The sequence below is a fragment of the Canis lupus genome, chromosome 28 (assembly GCF_003254725.2).
Source record: "Canis lupus dingo isolate Sandy chromosome 28, ASM325472v2, whole genome shotgun sequence".
Lineage (NCBI taxonomy): Eukaryota > Metazoa > Chordata > Mammalia > Carnivora > Canidae > Canis > Canis lupus.
The window spans coordinates 6,121,889-6,141,558 of record NC_064270.1 but is presented as its reverse complement, the minus strand read 5'-3'; the positions used below and the strand labels follow the sequence as shown (position 1 = coordinate 6,141,558).

The 19,670-nt window shown below is 33.8% G+C and overlaps 1 protein-coding gene across 6 annotated transcripts in view; it reads right to left on the bottom strand.

Annotated features, from left to right (window-relative positions):
• The window catches only part of HECTD2 (HECT domain E3 ubiquitin protein ligase 2), a 70,238-nt gene that overhangs the window by 8,908 nt on the left and 41,660 nt on the right, over positions 1-19,670 (bottom strand). For 2 of the 6 annotated variants that reach the window (XR_003143997.3, XM_025466496.3), the window contains exons 7-16: positions 19,476-19,521; positions 17,683-17,792; positions 16,062-16,210; positions 14,996-15,119; positions 12,508-12,604; positions 9,302-9,409; positions 8,340-8,472; positions 7,368-7,456; positions 3,837-3,995; positions 175-249 (exon numbers count right to left, since the gene is read on the bottom strand). Coding sequence is in view for 2 of the 6 variants with exons in the window: in XM_025466496.3 (XP_025322281.1) it covers positions 175-249; positions 3,837-3,995; positions 7,368-7,456; positions 8,340-8,472; positions 9,302-9,409; positions 12,508-12,604; positions 14,996-15,119; positions 16,062-16,210; positions 17,683-17,792; positions 19,476-19,521 (1,090 nt within the window). In the remaining 4 variants the exon portion in view is untranslated. Of the gene's footprint in view, positions 1-174; positions 250-3,836; positions 4,005-7,367; positions 7,457-8,339; positions 8,473-9,301; positions 9,410-11,420; positions 11,565-12,507; positions 12,605-14,995; positions 15,120-16,061; positions 16,211-17,682; positions 17,793-19,475; positions 19,522-19,670 lie in introns of those variants that run through there. The other 4 variants (XM_025466498.3, XR_003143998.3, XR_007406897.1 and 1 more) reach the window with 4 other exon arrangements.

Here is a 19,670-nt window from a genome sequence, read left to right as displayed (position 1 = left end):
ATCTGCTGCACTGTCTCTACTTTATCAGGTTAAGACCCTTTATGATAAGGGATGGTATGGTGTGTGTTGATCAATTCTCGGTCATCTTTTCTAGTAATAGGTGTTGAATAACAAATGGCAATTTTCATATATGAAATACATGGTTAACAGAAAGCCATTTGCCCTTAACAGTACCTGGAATGTTGAATAGAAATCTTCTTCAACATTGCCTTCATACGACAAGAGTTCACTTAACCCATGGGCCAACTCCTGTAAAAAGAAATCTGTTACCTATGTTTTTAATCAAAAAATATTACCTAAAACTAGTTAAGCAGATCTTAGAGTGAACTCACATGTAAGATAGAGTAGATAGACTCTTTCAGATTTTGAACTAAAGATAGTATTTCAGATATATTTTTCCAGGGCACACAATGTTTGTTAATGATTTCTACCACATAAAAGGCTTGGAAAAACTCACTGGGAAAAGTCATGTAAGAGGAAAACATCCAGTTCAAATGATAGAGGCATAATTCTGGGACCTATTCTTATGCAGCAAGCTAAGAGCACAGCTTTCCACTATAATTTACTGCCATCTGCAACATTACTATTTATGAATTTGTAGTATTTCTCCATATATAATCTTTAAAAATCTTAGGATTAATCATTTAAGCATAAAAAAACAGTTCATACATGTTAAGTAGTTTCTACATTTCAGTTACAGTGCTCTTCTCTCCCCCCAAAAAGTTGGAAACAGTGGAAGAAATATATTCCTATAATTCATGTTATCCATGAACAAAGATTTACAAACAGAAAAACTGACCCAATATTTATTATTTTTTTTTTAAATTTTTATTTATTTATGATAGTCACACAGAGAGAGAGAGAGGCAGAGACTCAGGCAGAGGGAGAAGCAGGCTCCATGCACCGGGAGCCCGACGTGGGATTTGATCCCGGGTCTCCAGGATCGCGCCCTGGGCCAAAGGCAGGCGCCAAACCACTGCGCCAACCAGGGATCCCCTGGCCCAATATTTAAAGATACTTTTCAGGTTTTATGAAAAAAATTAAAGTTTTATTTTAAATTATTAGAGGAAAAAGGTAAGCAGCATAGTTAGAATGATCTTACATATTTATACACGTAATAAATTTTCCAATCTCTTAAAATCAGAAATTTTTATACAAATCTAGGCTGGCATAGATTTGGTATGACTGTCATCATTTGCTTCAATTATTAATAAAAATCATGAACACTGAAAATTGAGTTTCCATTTTTTTAAAAGATTTTATTTATTTATTTATTCATGAGACACACACACACACACACACACACACACACACACACACACACACACACACACAGGCAGAGATACAGGCAGAGGGAGAAGCAGAGGGAGCCCGACCTGGGACTCAATCCCAGGTCTCCAGGATCACGCCCAGGGTGAAGGCGGCGCTAAACCGCTGAGCCAGGGCAGCCCCGGTGGCGCAGCGGTTTGGCGCCGCCTGCAGCCTGGGGCGTGATCCTGGAGACCCCGGATTGAGTCCCACGTCACGCTCTCTGCATGGGGCCTGCTTCTCCCTCTGCCTGTGTCTCTGCCTCTCATTCCCTCTCCGTGTCTCTATAAAAAAATAAAATCTTAAAAAAAAAAAAAAAAAAAACCGCTGAGCCATCTGGGCTGCCCTGAGTTTCCATTTTTTTAGGAACTCCACAGACTACCAGGTGAACCCATGGAAAAGGACTTACCGTCATAATCTTTTAGAGATGAAATTTTTAATGACAAAATACAAAGTCAATAGGTTATGAAGTTATGTATTCAAATCTGTTTTATTTAGGACTATTAGGCCCTTTATTTCCAGACTTTGTATTTTCAAACCCCTATTTTTGTTGAGATTTTTTTTTTTGTTTACCTACACTGTCAATCTTAGTCTTATAGACTCTTAACTATAATATGCTATTTCTGAAATATGATTAATTAACCACTGGGCAGTATTCAGTGTCACACTGAAGACACTGAATACTGCTTTTACACACCATTTGAATACCCTGCTTAATCTTATTTTATTTTTTTTTTGCTTAATCTTATTTAATACAACATATTTGGGAGTGATTTAAGCAGAAGAAATATTATAAGTTGCTGATTTCAGGATATGCTTGAGTCTCTATTCTCATCTAAAACCCTCGAGTATAATCTTACAAGGCTGTGGTTGGGAAGGTTTCTTATTGTTCCCGCTGGACAATCCCAGTGCTCTAAGGAAACAGTGGAATATTACTGCATTTATTGGCACCACACTGCAGGAATCTTGATTCATTATTAAAGGGCCAACATAAGAATATGAAATTAGCACAGTGAAATCTTCAGCTCCATAATATAAAACATTTCAGTGTAGTCATTCATAAAATATCCATTAACTTAAAAAAAGCTAGCTCTAAATAAGCCAATATTGAATAGCTTTACTCATAAAATTACGCAATTTATTGGCAAAAACCAATAATAAAATTATAAAGTTGGTAAAAAATTTGACAGAAATGGAATATGTGTAATTTTTAAAAATCACAAAAATCTAAAATGAGATGGTTAACTCAGAGATTAGTTTATTTCCTACATTTTACAGTAAGGAAATTAAGTGAATAATCGAGAGTCAAAGCTAATATGTTTCAGAGAGAAGATTACAGAAAGGAGACCTTTCAGTTTCTTAATCAGGACCTGCTCTATTAACTTGTGCACTCTCATGTCACACTATTTTTCTATTAAGTCTTTTTTTTTTTTGAGAGAGAGAGAGAATGCACATGTTGCGGGAGGGAGTTGGGGGATGGAGGCAGAGGGAGAGAATATTAAGATGGTTTCACACCCAGCACAGAGCCCCATGACCGGAGCCAAACTCAAGGGTCTGATGCCCAACCAATTGAGCCACCCAGGCACCCCACTATTAAGTCTTCTAAAAATGTGGCTTTATGCCCTTAATTGAAAATATCCTAAACCAACTTCCAAAAAATGTGCCTGATATCAAACCCCGCAGAGTATGAAGATTAGTTTTCTAACCAAACACATGTTCTTTTTTTTTTTTTCCAAACACATGTTCTAAAGAGATTTCTCAACTTTCACAGGAAAGCACCAAACTTATATCAAACTCATTAGATTATTAAAACACAGGGCTATTTAGATAGGAATATTTAGTAAAAGAGATTCTTCACATCTAGGCTATTTGCTAAAGATATTACCAAGAATTTTCTGCTAACCAACAGTTATCAAAAATCAGCTGTAAAAAATACTATAGAGGATAGTCAGAAGTATATGTATAGTATCCACTCTTCTGCTAAATTTTAATCTTTGATTACATTTGATGATGAGAAATCTAATTTCTGAATGGAGGAATGTTATGAAAGACAGTACCATTAAATTCATTTGTTGTATTTATTTTAGAGATGTTTTTGCAGACACTATTAACCAATATGGCACAGTATCATCTAATTTTAGAATCCACAGGAGAGCTTTATTATCTCATCTAACCCCCCAGTATATAAGTTTTGCTGTCCCACTGATCACATAAGGAAACTAGAGGTCAGAAAGGTTAAAAAAACTTATCCAAGTTTATAGAACCAGTAAGTGGCAGAGCCTGAATTCTAATCTCTGTCTCTCTCACTTCAAAGCCTGTTCTGCTATGCTGTAAAGGCCCAAGAGTGCAGCAAAGTGGGTGCTAAGTCTCTATGAGGAAGGAGAAAGCTAGACAAAAAAGGAGATGGGTTACATAGGTAGACAGAAATTATATTTAAAAATAAGAAGAGCATTAGGAGGAGAAATATTTCAGGTAGAAGACAGATGATTCAGCATTAAGGAATAAGATGCTAATAACTTTATACTTACAGGCATAATTTGACATAAGTCGTCAGTGGTCACACTGCAGATGCCTACTGGTATATTTTGATCACTAGGAATGATGGGAGGGCTCAATAATTTCTTGTAACAGCAGGGAGGGAAACGAATATCCAAGGTGATGCTGTTATACACAGCTAGTCCCATAAGCTATGCATACTGAATGTTAAGCATTAACATAAAATCCATGACAAAAAATGAGTTTTGAATTATGCATCAGTCTACTTCTTGCATACTGTCAGATCTAACACTGACTTTAATTAATCCCACATACTTCCTTTTCTTTATTTTCCCTTTATTTTACATAATGTAATTCCTTGATTACCAAAAGTTATGTGAAAGGGAGGGGTCGGTTGATAGTATTTGATGATTTCCCTAGAAAATTTTATCTAAGATCATAACAGATAGCAATTTCAGACATTTCATAAATTATTTGACACAAAAGAAAAACATTTTCTAAATTTAAATGGTGTTGGTGACTTTATAGGTAGCAGCAGCAATTTATTCAGAACTCCACACAGAACACACTACTAATTTTGGTGATCATTTTAACTATTTTAAAACTAAATACAGACTATGTAAAGAGAGCTGAACTGAATAAACATATGGACACGGGAACACACACAGATGTACACACTTACTACTGATAGGCTAACAAGACAATTAATCTCCTACAGAAATACCTGAAAGGCCTTTATTACTTGAAGTGTACACAAAGTGTTGAAGTTAAAAGCTACAGATATTATACATATAAACCTTGCCCAATTATATTTTATTTATTACTTATACGGCAATATGTAACTTATCCATTTGCTGTGAGGGGTTTTAAATGTCATATTTCAGCTGTCAAAGTTATTAAAGAAGTCATCAATTTTATTGGCTCAAAGGAAATCTAAATATATGGGCTGGATAAATTACTGAAAATAATTTTTAAAATTAGAAGACAACCAGTATTTCAATTTGTCAAGGCAGAATGAGAGTTAATAGTAATTTAAGGAATAGATATATTACTTTATAGGTAACCATATCAACAGGGACTGAGCAGTATATTCAAGGGACAGATATTGAAAATAAGGTCTAATATACTTCTATACTGTGATGATAGCAACAATGATAGTGGCCATAATACTAAGATGGTTACCATTTATAATCATCCACCACAGTGCCAAGTTCTAAGTATTTTTTTATTAAAAAAAAATTATAACCCTAAAGGCAGGTTTTGAGCAGTTGAGTAGGCCCATAAGATTTGCCTCAGGGCATTTTCATATGCAGACTACAGTGTTTCATGTCATACTAAGTCAATCCATGCTGGCTGAAGCAGGGACGAGAAGAGGACGGGGGAATTCCGCTGGGCCACTGAAGCATCACGTGGTGCAACCAGAGTTTGAAAATCCTGTTTCAAATGCCCCATTTGGTAAAAGTGATTATAGTTTTATTATTTTTTTATTTTATTTATTTTTTTTTGTGATTATAGTTTTAAAAAACTGTTATATTTATAGCTCTTCATGCAATCTTCAAAACATTCTATAATTATTATTACAGGTTTTACTATAACATTTCTTGTAAACTCCAAAGCCTTATTCTATTTAAAATTGAGGTATTAGGAATGCAATGCTGTCAGAACTACTAGCACGAGAAATCTTTGGTCCTAAAATTTAGAAAGTGAAAATATGTACAGAACCAATGATATTTTCTCAATATAGAATGTGTGTTCTCAATTTTTACTTCTCCTCACCGGTGATAGATCTATCACCTACTTACATGATCATAATCCATTATCATCTCATATTTTTCCTATATATTAATCGTGCTTTTTGGGCACCTATTTCATGTCCTACAGTTTCTTTGTGAGTCTGCATGTGAGATAAATACACATAATAATGAGATGGCAGTGGCCTTAATAATTTAATTTTAGCTTTAATTAACTAACTTGAAATATGCAGCATATGTAAGTATGCTTAATGACCTTGCTCTTTTGGGTAATGATTGGAATAGAAACTAATGCCCACTGCAAAAGCAGCTGATTAGTAAACTTATGATTTTACGTATAACACCATTCTAAAAATGAGATAGCTAAAGTAAAATCTAATACTGCATTATAAATATCTGAAAGTCAAAATATCACACAAATCTAAACTGTGCTAAGAATGTAAAGTATGACAAACATATATGTCAGGGAATTCAAATAGCTCATAATGTAGTGAAAGTACTGGTGGCTCAGGCCTTCAATGAAACGGAAACATTCAACAAATGATCACTGTAGAGAACACAATAAAACCAGACATCTAAGAACTGACAGGACTCCATATTGTGGAACTTGGTGTTTAGATCTTTGGACATGATGACATATATAACATTTCAAATAAGGTTTACCATCTTAACATGCAGTTTTCTCCCTGCTAACTTTTTTCCCATCAAGTTTAATATACATTCCTCAGGATTTATTCCATCAAATGCAACTGAGCATTCCAAGCCCTCTCCAGCATCACTCCTGATCCCTTTGTTGAAGGTATCCTCCGTGACTCCCGGGGGGGCCCTCTGCTTCACCCAAGGGGCCTAGGACAATGTAGCCTGCTTTCCAGCCATTCTCCCAGACTGTTTCCTACTACCTCCAACGCTGTGCTAATCAGATAGAATGGTTCCATTTATAAGCCTCTCCCTTCTCTGGGAGGAATACACCTATCCTCTTCCATCTCAGAACTCCTTAGTACTTAATGTCACAAAATCATGAGTCTGAGAACTGATGACCTTGAACTGGTAGTCCTCTGCCTATCTAGACCATAACCTTCATAAGGCTATTCATTAACCTTCATAAGAGGATATTTCCCCCTCTTTTACTCTACGGATCTCCAGTGTGTGCTCATTTATTTACTCTTCCCTTCTTTCTTCCATAGTCAATTATATCTCTTAGAATTAAAAAAATACTGTGGAAGTTATCTTTTCCAATCTCCTACCCAGTGCAGGAATGTCCTCTCCACTACACCTGATAGGGATCAGAGGATAGCACAAGGATTTATATAATTTAAAATATACTATAAAATAATATATACTTTAAATATTCCCATTCCATTCAATTTTTAATTTTTATGGATATCTCCAGATTTAGGGACATATTAACAACCTAGATTTAATTTCCACAATTTCAATTTATTAAATTAAGCAAAATAAGCACAAAGTAAAAGAACAGAAAAGTAGTTCCTTATGAAGGGAAAAGATACTTTAATTTTAAAAATGTCTTAATTTTCTGACAATTCAGATAATATATGAAATAGGCAATAGTTATTTTTATTTTGAGATCACATTTTCAGAGAAAAATAGAGAAAACTCACAATTCCTTTTAATTAATTAACTCTGGTGACATTATATAGCTGTGATATTGCAAATAATTGAAAATCTATTAGTAAATTTGACAAGAATGTTATATCTGAATAAAAGGCTTAATGAGAACAGTTTTCCAAAATTCAGATAAAATTTAAAATCTCTAATGTACTAGCACCTCCTAGTGGAAAGTTTAAAGGATACAATTCCAACCAATCGGAATTCAGAATAGTTATCACATTTAAAACTGCTAAACCAATGGCAGTGTGAATCCTTGTGATATGTAAACATGCCTGAAAAAAAGAAACATTAACATGACTGATTAAAAAAAAATTAAAGTATTAAAAATATACATAGTATCTCATCTGTTAGAAGCAAAATATTTCAGCAGTAGTTGTTATAAACCATTTTTCATGTTAAAATATATAAAATATAAGCACACTGATGTCTAAGAGCATTTTACTCTTTACTGGTATCCTGAACCAATGGTATAAATGGGCTAAAAAGATAGAAAACTCAATAAGTTGATTTTCTTTTATAAAAATGATAGTTTTATAACATGATCAAAATTAAGTTTGAGAATTATCTAAAGATTTTAATTTATCTATGTCATCGCTATTCTCCATTCCCAGAAAGCGGTCATACATACAGGTATACAAAACAAAGAGTAAGAAAAACACTTAAAACTCTCTTTGAAGAAAGATCTTTTACAGATACTAAGGATTATATAAGTTTTCTCTAAATAAGGTAAAACAAAATTCAAAAGTTTACTCATGTCTTAAAAATTAACGAATTCTTATTTATCAAAATGGCTCAAAATCTAATGAAAGAGGCTTCAAATATTAGTACGGAGGAAGCTACAGTCTTGTTTTTAAATTCTGAATGTTCTTTATTTCAATGACAAATTTTCTTGCATTTGGTTTGTTCAGGAAAGATGGGGATGCTACCTTGCAAATATATACTTTCAGTCTTTATAGTGTAGGATTTACAGTAAGATAATGAACATTTTGATCATCAATTTGGGCACTTTTAAAGAGGTAAATAACAATCCTTAAATTATTCAACATTTATGGTGGACAAAAATATCCATAAAGTCATATGGTAGGTTGCAAATGAGAGTGCCTACTTAATATAATAATTATGAAGATACACTGTTCATAAAAATTGAATACTCACCATAATCTGGATGAAAAATTTGGCGAATTAGAAGAAGGAACCATTCTTTAGTCAAGCCACCCATGTCCAAACCAGCTTCCCCTACAAATGTAACTTTCAACTTCTTTTTTAAGTCTGCTCTTTTCCGGGTTAACTATTTAAAGAAATTATATCGAAGAGAAGAACAAAGGGCAGTAAAAAGGGAAATTAACTTTTTCAATTCTGGGAGATGTATTAGGCAATCTTTATCTTTATTTACAATGTCACAAAATTCACTCCATCCATTCATTCAATAATTTGTCAGTTACTGTATCAATTAAGCATTATTATGTTTGCTGTAGAGATCAAGAGAATTAGGTCAAGTATCAAGTATCTTGCTCAAAGTTACTGTATCCTGGTATCATATTGCCTCCAAGATTTCAATTTAGCAGATTATATCATAAAATATTTAATTTCCTTCTTGATTTTAAAAATCACATAATGACATTAGCCATTATCTTGTAATGAAGATCTGGCTGAAGCACCGTGCAATACATGTAGGTTAGTAATATACACACAATCAAAGTACACTGGGGCCTGAGTACACTCTACACTCAGTCTACCCTGGAGTACAGAACTCTAATTTTGTAGATGAATAATCTCAGGCCCAGAGAATTTAAAATGGCTTGTTACATACCCAACAAGTAAAAAAGATGGGTCCAGTATCTAAGTTACATATTCAGAAACATGAATCGCTCACTTAAGTGTTCTACATAAAATCCTTTTCTGAGGTGTTAATAACAAATTATTAATAAACATATAAATAATGAACATATGGCTTAATTGTGAATACACAACTGATTTTAACAATGGTACCAAAATATAAGGAAGTACACTTATTAGCATACAAAAATAAAAAACAGATTTTCATAATACACTATATTGTAGAATTTATTTAAAGTTTTAATCAGTGAGTGCCATTTTGGAATAAATGATCTATATACCTCATCAAGCGAGTCACTAACCAAATGTGTCCGTCTTACTTTCATATTTAGAAATAACATGTTCATATCAGGTCTCTGTCTTCGAGATACTTTATCCACCAGACTTTGCTAATTAAAAAAGAAAGCAAGCATTTTTACTTTTACTTAAACTGTAATTTCATTTAAAACATTTAAGCACTATAGTAAAAATTACTTAAATCCTTCACTATGCTATCTCTCCTGTATTTTCATAAACTCAATTATGCAAATTTTTGTTATTTATTATATAGATCTTTTCATTTTGAAACAATGGTAGCCAAAGGCAGTCCAAAATGGAGGACCAAAAAAATTCACCTTCTATAGTAAAGAATGTTGCATTACAGTTTCCATGTCTCATCTCTTAAATAGCAAGGCTTTTTGTTCAATAAATACAAAGTGGGAACATCTGAAACGAGGTATATACTACTGATGATAAACTTGGTTTAAGCTTTTTAGATACTGAATTTACCATAAAAGCACAATTAGTCTACTTTTAGAAAGTTATTTGTTAACATTTATCAGAAACATTAGCAATGTTCATACCCTTTGCCCCAATAATTTCGTTTCTGGGAATTCTAAACAATGTTTTATACAGTGAGATGTTCATCACAGCATTACCTATAAGAGTGAAACTTTAGAAATATATATGTATCCATCTAATAGAATATAATACAACTATTAAAATGGATGGTATAATTATATAAATAACATGGAAGATATTTAAGAAAGGTACAGATGAAAAAACAGGGAACAAAAGTATATATACAAAATTGTTTCAACCCTATTGCCTTTTAAAGATAATATAGAGAAGAAATATCAAAAGAAAGTTTACTAAAATATTAACAGTTGTTATGTCTGGGTAATGGAAATGTGGGTAATTTAAAAAATCTATTTTTCATGGTTTTTCAAAGTATAAGTAATGAGTATGTAAAAAACACATTAAAATATGTTAGAAATATACAGGATCATAAGAAATCTACATGCTTGTATAATTCAAGTTTATATAATCTAATTAAATTATTTTATCAGACTACATCTTCTTTGCTAACAAAGAAAAATTATTGTACATACTAGAGATGAACATTTCAGACATTTTAAATAGTGCAGAGAAGTGCTTTAGTAGGTAAAATTTTAATTTAATAAAATCTGTAGAAGGCCATGTTCTTGATTTTGTAGACTGCTATAATAAAACACTCTAATTCAGAGCACTTCATTTCTCCAATTTCCAATTCTAAAGGCTTTTAATATTGTGGGTTTTTTTTTTCTTTTCTTTTTAGGGCTCCCCCTTTGATGCTCAAATGGATCTGTATTCCTGGGATAGTATCTTATGTCATGGACCTATTGTCCTACCCTTTCCTATGTTGTGTTCATAGTCTACTCGTGGAAAGCCACTACACCGGAAATATCCAGCAAACAAATTCATACTAAGATGCTAATGGTAGACAAGGCTTAGAAGCCACTCCTCTCATCTGGAATATTTAATAGAATATGCCTCAAATGAAAGAAATAATCTCCAAAAGTAGAATTTAGACCCAATCTGATGAGGAAGTTATTTTTAGGTTGGGGAATTTCTGTTGCAATTTCAGATACCATATAAGTTCTTGTTTATATTAACTACCTGTAAGGCTGTCTGTCCTCATGTCAAAATAATCATCGGTCATTAATTCCAAGTGGTGTGGCAGTTTACAAGTTAAAATGTTGGGAGATCTCTGTAAGAACAGATGATGACACCTAACTCTTCAATCTCTACTCATCTGTGTCCATCCTCTGTGCAAGACAGCCTGTGACAGAGTCCACACCTGCCACTCTCCTTTTATTAGAAGAAAACTTCCATAATAGAAGATATTTGACGTTTTAAGTGTGAGTGACATGGCAAAAAACTGCTCAGAGAAACTGAGGTAAACTTCTAGCTCTTTGAGTTTTGTTTTGTTTTGTTTTACAAATATAAAAAAGTCATAGCCCAAGGTAAAAACGTACTAAAAAGGCATGTGAAATTGCATAAATGCAGCTAACAGAAACTGCCAAAATGACTAGTTGTATAGACTAATCTTTGTGCTAGTATCTACCCAAGATTAAATAATAATTCTGATGCCAAATATACCTGTTTAAATTTACTTTTCAGGGGGGTAGAGTGGCTTTGGAACTCTCTTGGTACACACAGGCAATAACGTTTCTTCTAATATTCTCATAGTCAGTGTAAGCTGACTCTGGGATGTCACCAGTCACTTAAATCTTTTGTCCTGCTCTGTGATAGAAAAAAATACTCACCTTCTGGGAACTGAATTACTGAAGAATAAACATTTCTTATTTTTAAAAGCATTTTAAAGCATTATAATTTATACTTTAGGGTTGTTTTTATATTCTTGGACAAGACATGGAAATCATTTTTTTTTAAATTTGAGAATCTCTTTTTATCTTAAGAAGACTACAGCCAGCCTTCCCTCTAATTTTTAAAGTAGTTTAGTGTCATGAAAGCAGATACTCAAAATACATGAGCATTTAAATGTATAGTCTAGTGCTCCAATAAAAGAAAAACTGCTCACTCAGTCTGTATCTCTTAGTAACATACGCAACTTTACTCTGCTGTGCCGAAAAACAAGTGGTAGGGGGTGGTAAGGCTAGGCCCAGAGAGAAATTTCATCCTGCTACATGGTCTGCCTACAGCCAGTCTTGACTGCTAGCCTAGTCTCTATGGTCTCAATGCATTTTAGTTTCCTAAGACTCCATAAAACATCTTTCACCTCTTTTGGATATATTTCTCAGTTTCCCAAGGTTGTACATCTTCTAATTTTTTTGTTGTTTCTATTTGATTTCAGTGGTTTCAGTGGTTTGCTCTTAGGGACACTCCTTGCCTTTACGGTAGTCTTCACCAGTGCTCTGTTGGCTACCGTGGAGCTGGAATATGGTGTTCACATGATGCCCAACAAGTTCCCAGTACTTTGATGGTCTGTGAGAGGCATTTAATCTTCCTGCGCTATTTATAATATAATGAGAATTTGATGAGGGGTATGTATGTCTTTCCTGTATCGTGCACAGGTTTAAGCAATTTGGAGGGAGTTATGAAATGAATTTTACTTTTAACATTTCCTGATTATGCTAGAACAATTCACAAGACATTTGATTTATTTATTAAATTATTTACTATATTGATTATAGTCAGCATAAATATGTTTTTGTAGCTGGCTTACCCTTGCGATGCTTATCATCTGTTGTTCTGAGTCTCTTTGAATAATGATTTTTTTTGCAGCTATAGAAATAACGAATGGGTACTGACAGAAGGAAAACCTGCTCAACAAGTGAAAACAGAAAAAGCAAAATGGTGTATTTTTAGCAAAATTATACTAAGGGAATATCTAAGGTACCCCTCCTAACAATATAAAACATTACTTTTGTATTGTGTTTTACCATCTACAAAATGATTTTATGTGCATCATTTCTTTTAATCCCCACAGCCTTGTGAAGCTCGTATCATTACTAGATGCACTGTGCACTCATTCTCTAGAGAAAGCTACATCTAACATTCTGAAATGTACTAACCATTTAGATGGTTTATACAAATAGTTTCAGTTTATGTAGTCACCTGTAGATCATTACCTGTGAAAATATGGCCAACACCAGAACCTGGAGACAGAAGTACTAACAAAGGAGGATTAGGAGAGAAAGTTCATGTGCAGAAATTATTATAAAGATCCATGATTACATGGATATTTCTGATGTGCAAGCTTCAGAAATGAAGAAATCTAGCAATAAGTACAGTAGTAAAAAGAAAAGTAATAAATTTAAGATCAATAAAATAAAAGGATGAAAAGTATGTTGTTGCTGGTATTGTGTTTAATGGTGTAGTAGTATGAAATGGTATGTATCTGTAAAGTATAACATTATGATCGAAGGCCAAGAAAGTAACTTCCTTTCTGGGTCAGAGCTGATCCTATGTTATGTAAAAAAGCCACCAACTACCCAGAGAGAAATACATTTTGAGAGCTAGTAGGTGACAGTGACACTACAGAAGCCAAACTTCCGTCAGAAGTGGCTTCAATGAATTCATCAGTTACAGCTAGAATCCATCCAAGTTAGTCAACTTCACTGGATGTGAAGAAGGCATGATGAGGGAAAAAAAGGAGCCCTTGTGTGAATCGCAAATAAAATGGCTTTCCCCGAAATGCAATTGTTACTTAATGAGTTGTTCAGCACTAATATGTAATAGTATTGAATCAATAAGGGCTAACTAAAAATCTGGAAATGAAAGAAGTACAACGAACTCAGTAGGATATATATTGGTCTTATCATGTATCTTAAAATGGTGTGACTCAGCCTTTCTCTAGTTATGCACACAGAAAAAGTGATACTCTGTGTGACACACTGAAATAAACAGATGTGGCTGCTCATCACCAGAGGTGACTTGCCCTCAGGCCCCAGGTACCCCTTTAAGTCCAGGCTGGTTTTCCCCACACTGAAAGGATCATAGCATCAAAACTCCTTTGTAACTTGTTCTCAGTACACCAGTGCTGTGACACAGTGGTTAGAAGAGCTCTGTATTTATTAAAAGATGGCATTGAAATATGCACAGTAGCTCTTGGGAGTTGTTTTGTCTACAACAACACAATTATATTAAAGTTGGAGAAAAAAGCGTCTTTGTAAAATAAATATACTTTGTCAAGAAAATATCCATTTGACAGAACAAGGTCCTTAGAAACAATTCCTATTTAGTTGAGTGTTCAGATGTGGACTGAGATATGTCTAGAAGGCCAGTCTATGGCTATGGCTGATTCTGATAGAAAGGGTCCCTGGCAGACTGAACCAATTTATAAACTAATTTAGGGTTTTGAGGTTTCTTATATCCCTATTATATCTCTTAAGACTTCTTTAGAATAGACACACTAAGATATCAACATGGTCTGGGAATAAATTATGTTTGGGATACTCATGCTGTTTTAATCCAAACTAGAAGTATGGATATTGATGTAGTATATTAAAGAAGTTGGTCAAGTGTTCTGAAAACCCATTCTACTACTGTAATAAATAATTTGTGTGAAGCCCTTTTGCTGTAACTCCCATTCTTTATTTTATATTATGTATAAGGGACAATCACTTTTTCTACAGAATAAAGGAGAAAAGGAGTGAAACGCATGTGTGTATGTGCACATGTGTATGATCACTGTGTTAGAACAGGCATTGGCAAACTAGGGCCCATGGGACAAATACGGCCTACCACCTGTATACAGAAAGTTTTCTGGGACTCAGACACACCTGTTTATTTACATATTGCCTAATGCTGTTTTTGTGTTACAATGGTACACCAGAGTTCCAAAAATATTTACCATTTAGTACTTTAGAGAAGTACTTTTTTTTAGAGAAAGTCTGTGCCCCTGTACTGGATGATAGCATATAGAAAAAGGAGATATAAGAAACTTGCATACTAAGATAGAACCTTTCCCTTCTTAAAAAGATGTTGTTAATCAAACCAAAATCAAATTAACATGTACATAAATTCAAAATGTAAGAAAAAGAAAATGTTTTAAGAAATGTAATGATATTTCAGGGCTGGATATCTAAACTGTAAGTTTATATATAAAGTTATGTACATACTTAAATTTATTTATACAAATTTAACATCCAATCACTATTTTGAATAGTATTTCATTTAGGTAACTAATCAAAATGAGCTTCTGATTGTACCTGTGAGAGTTTCCAAAGCTCTGCCAGGTGTGGTATTCTTCCATAAGATCAATGTGATCCAATGTAGAATTATAGAAATCAGTATAAGGAATAAGGGAAGGATGAATCAAACTGTTTGCAGTATCTGTAAAGATAAATTCTAACAATGATCTTTTCCAACACGTGCATGATTCATTCTAATAAGAACATTTTAATGTTCACCAGATAGTCTTTATCTAAAAATTCCTATTTTAAGCTCCAAATTAAAAAAGTAGTTTTAAAATTGTGGTTCAGGGGATGCCTGGGTGGATCAATCGCTTAAGTGTCTGCCTTTGGCTCAAGTCATGATCTCAGGGTCCTAGGACGGAGCCCTGGGAGTCTGCTTCTCCCTCTGCCTCTCTCCCTGCTCATGCTCTCTCTACCCCCACCGTCTCTCTCTCTCAAATAAAATAAAATCTTAAAAAAAAAAAATGTGGTTCAGATGTAGCCAGTAAGTTCTTGCTTTTATAAAACAACTTGTGGGGATCCCTTGGTGGCTCAGCAGTTTGGCACCTGCCTTTAGCCCAGGGCGTGATCCTGGAGTCCCGGGATCGAGTCCCACACCAGGCTCCCTGCATGGAGCCTGCTTTTCCCTCTGCCTGCGTCTCTGCCTCTCTCTCTCTCTCTCTGTGTGTGTCTCATGAATAAATAAATAAAATCTTAAAAAAAAAAAAAAACAACTTATGGTGGGGATTAGAACAGTACAGAGAAGGGAGTAAACAGATGAGCACCTCTTCACACCACTTTCCTATCAGCATGTTCCCCTGCAGGAGTTCTCATAAATTAATGCAAGTTCTTGCTTTCTTAGGGGACTCTACTTAGCAGGTCACATGCAGCAGATGGACACAGAATACTGTCCAATAAAATGCATAAAGCTTTTTTATGCTTATAAATTGTGAAATCCATTATCAAATATCAAAACAGGAAATAAATTACAACTCTCAACTTTAAAGAAGGTTAAAATTTAAGAATCTCCACAGCACTTTGAGATCTTTATAGAAAAGTCCCTAATATTTAACAAAAGAGAAGATAGAATAATAAAACCTACTAAGTAAAGCCAACACTTTAGATGCTGATGGGATCCACCAGGAACACTTTGTGATAGGTGGAAATTCTTCAGGCTTTGCAGGAAACAGGCGCAAAGAAATAAACTGCAGCAATCTCTCTACCAATTGTTTGAACCTCTTCTGGGATATTCTGGTAAAGATTTTGAAATAATTCCAATCAAATTCACATTTTCTATTTTGGCAATATGTTTGTTAGATATCAAAATGCATTCTGTACACATAAAGTTTTAGAATATCCCCCCAAATTCTATTCCTTTAAAGTTGCCAAATGTTTGAAAAGATGCAAAATCTTACCTGGAGTATTGTTTCTTAAATAAGAAATAAACACCAAAATTACTATAGTGGTAGCATTAAGCATTTCATTTTTAAGGCTTTTAATATTCAGTCAATCCTTGTTCTTTAGACTCAGTATTTGCAAATTTCCCTCCCTGCTAAAATTTAATTGTAACCCCAAACTCAGGGTCAGTGGAGTTCAGTCATAGGCATCTGCAGATGGGCAGAATGGCCAAAAATGGGAGTTGCCAGATATGCATGCTCCCAGATGAGGTGGAACAAAGAAACACTCTGCCTTCTGGGTTTAGCTCTCAGATGGTAAATGAGTATCTTTTACACAGTTTATTTAGAGTCGTGTTTTTCACATTTTTGTGCTTTTTGTTAGTAATTCTGGTGTTTTAAAATGGCTCCCAGCATGTAGTGCTAAAGTTCTGTCTAGCGTTTCAAGCACAAGAGGAACATGAGGTAGCTTATGCAGAATAAAGTTCTTTTTTTTTTTTTTTTCAGAATAAAGTTCTGTTAGATAAAATTCATTCAGACATTAGTCACAGTGCTGTTGGTTGTGAGGTCATTGTTAACGAATCAACAACTTCTATTAAATAAGATGTCTTTACATACAATGCAGATAAAATAAGATCATGTATTCATTGGTTGATGGAAATGCTATGACCAACAGCTCATTGGAACCTAACCCTGTTATGTCCCATAGGATCAGTGATTCAGTATTTGTTAATTCAGTGTTAGCAGTGACTTTACAGAACATAAATATGAATAATGAGAACCAACTGTCTTTAAAATTAATTTTGAAAATATTCCCTCTAACATTTTATCAAAAATGGAGAAAAATCATTGTGTATGGGAGTGTACTTCTATGGAAAAACAGACTGTTTTTTTAGTAAGTTGATATTGATGGCTACCCTATATTTTATGGTGCCGTCATTAGGTAAGGAAAAGGTACTATGGAAGTAATGATGAACAGGAAATAAGAAGACACAAATTGAAGTAGCAGTATCTGAGAAAATCCAGTCACCACCTTTGTGACATATGAAAACCACTGACAGGAAGGTGCTGTGTAATAAGCTAGAGCTGTGGACAGAAACTTGAACAACAGTCTGCACCAGCAAAATGGTTACTTGCTTTCAAAACAGATGTTTAATTATCTTCTCTGTGGTACTAAGGCATATGTTTATAATTGGCTTTGAATATGGTTAAGTAGATCATTTCTAAAGACCTGAAAACATTTAAATATATTTTATTATAAAATAACTAATATCAAACTTGATACTGTACGATTATAAGAGTTCTTATTAATATGATAGAATGATTTACTTTTTAAACCAGTGAACTAGGAAATGATGATCAGCTTCCACTAAGGTAGCTATCTGCCGTAGCAAGTGAGCATAGATGACATACGTAGATGTATTATTAAATTGAGGATTCTGAAAAAGATATTAAAGATAATTGTGTTAAAATTTTGTTAACATGTAAAAGGAAAGACACTAAGCTTAATGAGCTAAGTGGTAAATTCGGAAACTAAATTTGAGACTATGAAATACTGGGTGAAATCCTAAAAAACAATAATCTATTTGTTTAATTATTTAATTAACAGAGACTTTGATTTTGGCTGTGGTATAGCAGAAAGAGCATGGGCTTTGAAATTAAGACAGATCTGGGTCTGAGGGCTGATTCTACCACTGCAGGCATATTCCTTAAAGTTTGATTCTCAATGTCCTCATCTGTAAAATAGGAATGATAATATCTATCTTATTTCTTTTAAGTAGTAAAAATAAAGTGTATGTAAGGCACCTTGTTCCATGGTAGTCACTATGATCCAATTAAGCAAACAAACAAAAAAACCTAGTTCTTCCTTGATTAAAAAAGAATGCTAGAAAAATGAAATAAAAGCTGGTTGTGAAACTTTTGCCACTGTGAAATGAATTCGGTGCATGTCTTACAAAGAATAAGGAGAGAACCACATCACAGCTTCTGGCAGCTTTCAAATGTCAAAGGGACACAGAAGGAATGCTTGGAGTCTCTAGTTACATCTCTAAAACCTATACTCTCATCACAATGTGTATTTCAGAATTTCCTGGAAAAAAATCAGTATTACTGAAAAATAAGCTGTGGGAATTAAGCACCATCTATTTTTCAAAACTGACTTAGTGGCAAGGACAAATTCAAAATCAGAGTACCTCCAGCTGATAGCCTCACCTAGTGGTGCTCATGAGAAGGCATCATGGGCAGAGCTTACCGCTGACCCACAGACTCGCTCACAAAATCCAAACTTCAGCTGTCATTTCTCTAGCTTTTACTGTCTACATAGATGTCTGTTCTTTTAGTGTTGCCTTTGTCCTTCCTATTTCTCCTTCTTATATCTCTCAACTACCTCTTGTCTATTTTTCTCCTTTTTCTCCAATTTTTTCTCCTTTATCCCCCTTCTTTTATTTTCACCATGCATATTTCCTTTTACTGGACAAAATATTAAACTAAACTCTGTATCTTATTTTTCTTACCTTTAAGTGAGATAATAATATATGCAAACACCTTTTGTAAATTGTAAAGACTAATACAAAAGCAGTATGCTAGTTATGTAATAACATACTTCTTTCTCAAAAAAATAATACAAACTAAAAATCGCTTTTCATTTGTTTGGACCTTTTTATTTGTATCTACAAATCTGTATCTTTCAAGAGGAGAAAGTTCATCACCTTTCCTTCAGCAAACATAAGCAACCACCTTGATTTTTCCATTGAAATGTAATGTAAGCAATTATTAAAAATACCTAGAGAAGTTAGAAAACTACTAGTTGGGAAATAAAAGAAAGTTCTGGAGCCCAGTAAAGCTAGTTAGAAGAAGGTGATTAGAGGAAGAAAAGGTGCTTTCATTCTGCTTATTCCTGAATACCACAGCAGAAAGGCAAGAACTACATTAAAATTTTAATCCCAAATATAATTTAGCTTCTCATTGTTTATCTGTTATAACTTTCATGCTCTAGTAACACTATAGTCTAAAAAATATCAATAATGTTGCAAAAAAATAATACCTAGCACTTGGTATCATTTCCCTTAACACATGCATAGATTGAGATCTCAATTAGACAACTTTAGTTCTTGCTTTCTTACCTGTAAAAGTATAAAATATGCTCTAAGATCATCTTTTGTTCGTGGACTGTAAAAGAAACAAGCATAATTGCTTACAGATTAGTATTTAATCTTATGGCATCTAACAAAAAATGATCAGCACATGTTTTTGTGAGAATTCAGTTGGTAAAAGCCAAAAATGAGACTTAAGTTAATATGTATAATTACTGAGACATA